At 41.6% G+C, this 3,439-nt stretch overlaps 1 protein-coding gene across 1 annotated transcript; it reads left to right on the top strand.

Moving 5' to 3' along the window:
• The first annotated feature begins 1,145 nt into the window (after positions 1-1,145).
• cart3 (cocaine- and amphetamine-regulated transcript 3) lies at positions 1,146-3,184 on the top strand. The gene is made up of 3 exons (XM_077713150.1): positions 1,146-1,437; positions 2,416-2,499; positions 2,617-3,184. Exons 1-3 carry the CDS (start codon positions 1,237-1,239, stop codon positions 2,722-2,724), a joined length of 393 nt encoding a protein of 130 aa, XP_077569276.1. The 5' UTR covers positions 1,146-1,236; the 3' UTR covers positions 2,725-3,184.
• The last annotated feature ends 255 nt before the right edge of the window (positions 3,185-3,439 follow it).

Here is a 3,439-nt window from a genome sequence, read left to right as displayed (position 1 = left end):
AGTTTGAGGGTTGCAAGTGGTAATATATCAAAGAGACTAATGGTCATTTTTTTAAATTAAATTTAGAGGAACTCTGGTTTATGGAGTTAATAAAGATATATAATTTAAAAGAGGCTCTCCGTTAACCTATGAGGTAAAATATGGAAACCATTGGTGAGAGAGCTGATTCCCGAACGCACTAATAGGAATGTCAGGACGGCAATCTAGCGCCTCTTTAATCATTCATTCATGCATTTTCTCACAACCAGTTTTACCTATTTAGAGTGTCCAACCAGCCAACCATGCATGTTTTTGGAATGTGGGAGGAAATGGGAGTACCCGCAGAATACCCACCAGGCCCGTGGAGAACATGCAAACTCCAGACAAGTGGACCAATCTAGATTCGAACACACACCCCCAGAACTGTGAGACTGACGCCGAGGCCGACCCTCCTTAAATCATAATTGTTTTTTTTCATTGGTCTCTTATACATTCATACTCTCATTGATTAGTAACAATGTTGACAAAAGAATTCAGAGACAGTTTGAACTTTAAAGGTGGTAAAATGACCCAAAAAGCCAATATTTTTATATATTTTTACTTATAAATACTGGCTCGGCGACTGAGTGGTTAGCGAATCGGGGACCTGGGTTAAAATCCAGCTCGGTCCACCTGTGTGGAGTTTGCATGTTCTCTCCGGGTCTGAGTGGGTTTCCTCCGGGTTCTCCGGTTTCCTCCCAAAAACATGCATGGTAGTCTGATTGGACACTCCAAATTGCCCCTAGTTATGGATGTGATTGTGCATAGTTGTCCGTCCTTGTGCCCTGTGATTGGGTGGCCACCAAATCTTAGTGTCCCATGCCTGTGGTCTGGAGACAGCTGGGATTGACTCCAGCACCCCACGCGAACGCTGATGAGGATGAAGCAGTTTAGAAAATGAGATAAGATTAAACGTGCCCTCCCCTCTCAAATAAACACTTTTCTTTATCTGCCTTCAATTCACGACCATTGCCCATTTATCACCCCCTGGTCATGTTATTCTTCTTGGTTTTTCGAAGCTCAATTTGCCCAGCAACTTTGACTGGATGACTCACCTCAGACTCCCGTTACGCATGACAAAACCTGGAAAGAGCTGGAGGGAGAGGGGGGAAAAGTATTAAATAAATAAAAATCAAGGGGCGAGGTGGAGCGAGTTGATCGTACGCGTCAAATAAAAAGGTGTGTGGCGCTTCCCAGACACTACTTGAAACGAAGACGATGTCGTGCACCGGGAGCTGCACGGTGCAGAGATCCGGACGCCTCAGCGGCGCGCACTTGTGCGCACTGCTGCTTCTTCTGCTCTCCTGCTCGCCCTCTCAAGCCCAATTCAACGAGCCCGAATCCGATGAGGAGCTGAGCCCAAGAGCCCTGCGCGACTTTTACCCGAAAGATCCCAATTTAACCAATGAGAAGCAACTGGTAAGGGAATCTTGATCTCGTGCTCCATATTGCTTGAATTGAATGGAATGCCTTTATTGTCAATATTTAAGTATAATGACATTTAAAGCTTTCACTACGTAGTGCACAAATAACAACAAACAGACAAATAAATCCTATCTGTCATTTTTTGACCCTTTATCCTCTTTAAGGTCGCCGGGGGTGCTGGAGCCTATCCCAGCTGACTTCGGTCCAGAGGCAGGGGACACCCTGAATCGGTGGCCAGACAATCGCAGGGCACAAGGAGACGGGCAACCATGCACAATCGCATCCAAACCTAGAGACAATTTAGAGCGAGGGTGTCAGACTCGGGTTGGTTCGCGGGCCGCTAACGTCAACTCGATTTCATGTGGGCCGGAACATATTATTTATATATATATTTTTTTTATAAATGGAATAAAAGTACTAAATCAAAAGATTTGAATATTCAGTTTTTATGAATTTAAAACAATGTTTTTTTTAGCTTTTTTTAAATATATTTTTTAGATTTTATTAAATTATTTTTGAACTAAAAACAGAAAAAAGGGATTAAAAATTTACAATCATTGATGTAAAAGAAAGGGGGTGCAGGAAATTTAATATACATCTATACTCTTCATTTTAATTTGATGCTAAAACAGAAAGTCGGCACTCTTGATTTACTTTCTCGGGCCGCACAAAATGATGCGGCGGGCCAGATTTGGCCCCCGAGCCGCCACTTTGACACCGGTGATTTAGAGTGTCCAATCAGGCTACCATGCATGTTTTTCTAATGTGGGAGTAAACCGGAGCACTCGGAAAAAAACCTACGCAGGCCTGAGCAGAACATGCAAACTACATACATCTGGAAGTGACTTAGATTTGAACCCGAGACCCCAGAGCTGTGAGGCTGACATGCTTACCACTCGCTCCACCACGCCGCCCCGTCAAATAAATCATCAATAAATAATGAAATTTCTTTCTGTGCACATTTCTTTGCAGCTCGGAGCTCTCCAGGAAGTTCTTGAAAAGCTGCAGGCTAAAAGACTGCCAATGTGGGAGAAGAAATTCGGTCAAGTGCCAACGGTAAATACAAATATGTTGTTTTTTTTCTTTGTTTTTGCTCTGTTAACCCTTTATATATTTTTGCCCAATCATTTCATTTTGGTGTGCTGACAGAAGCGTGTTCTTTGTGCTCAACAGTGTGACATTGGAGAACAATGCGCGGTGCGCAAAGGCGCTCGAATCGGAAAGATGTGCGACTGTCCTCGAGGAGCTTTCTGCAACTTTTTCCTCCTCAAATGCTTATGAGCTTGCATCGCAGCTCTTAATGTAGAATGTAGCAACAGCTGTAACTCACTTCCTTACAATGTGGGGGCAGTGAATAAATCTAATTTATTGATTTTATTTTGTATCACAGGCAACTCCATACAATATGTACTGTATATATCGCACAATACGTGTAAGACTCACATTGGCTGCCATTCACAGTGATAATACTTCAAACTAATTTAAAGATGATAAACAAAAAAATGCAGTTTTTAACTTGTTCAAAGCCAATGAGGGCCACAAACATCCAATCAGCTTAAATGTATTCGAGGTCTATCACCGTCAATGGCAGCCAATGAGTCAACAATCCCCACAACACACACAAACACTTTAGAAGGACACACGTCCTAATGTATTGTCCATAAAAGTTGTGAATTCTTATTTCAGAGCAATGTTTGTGTATCATGAAAGAAATAAATGGTGCATTTGTTTTTGTAAAGCAGTGCCATTGTCCAATATTTCTTTAATAACCAATGTGACGCTTGAAAGGGATGTAACTATGTATTTGTAAAGGAGGTGAATGTATGAATAGATCTCTAATTTAACTGAAAGCATCATTTAACCACAACATGAGCATTCATTCATCTGAAATGCATATGTCAAATCACTAGTGGAAAAGTGATAGACTTCTCTGACTTTTTTTACTTGCTTATTAATGCGATTTAAATGTTGTATTTTTTTGTGTCCTTGAATTGAT

This window comes from Stigmatopora nigra, chromosome 3 (genome assembly GCF_051989575.1).
Source record: "Stigmatopora nigra isolate UIUO_SnigA chromosome 3, RoL_Snig_1.1, whole genome shotgun sequence".
In the NCBI taxonomy this organism is placed as follows: domain Eukaryota; kingdom Metazoa; phylum Chordata; class Actinopteri; order Syngnathiformes; family Syngnathidae; genus Stigmatopora; species Stigmatopora nigra.
Note: the sequence above shows the minus strand (reverse complement) of the source record. Positions and strands in the feature narration are given on the sequence as shown.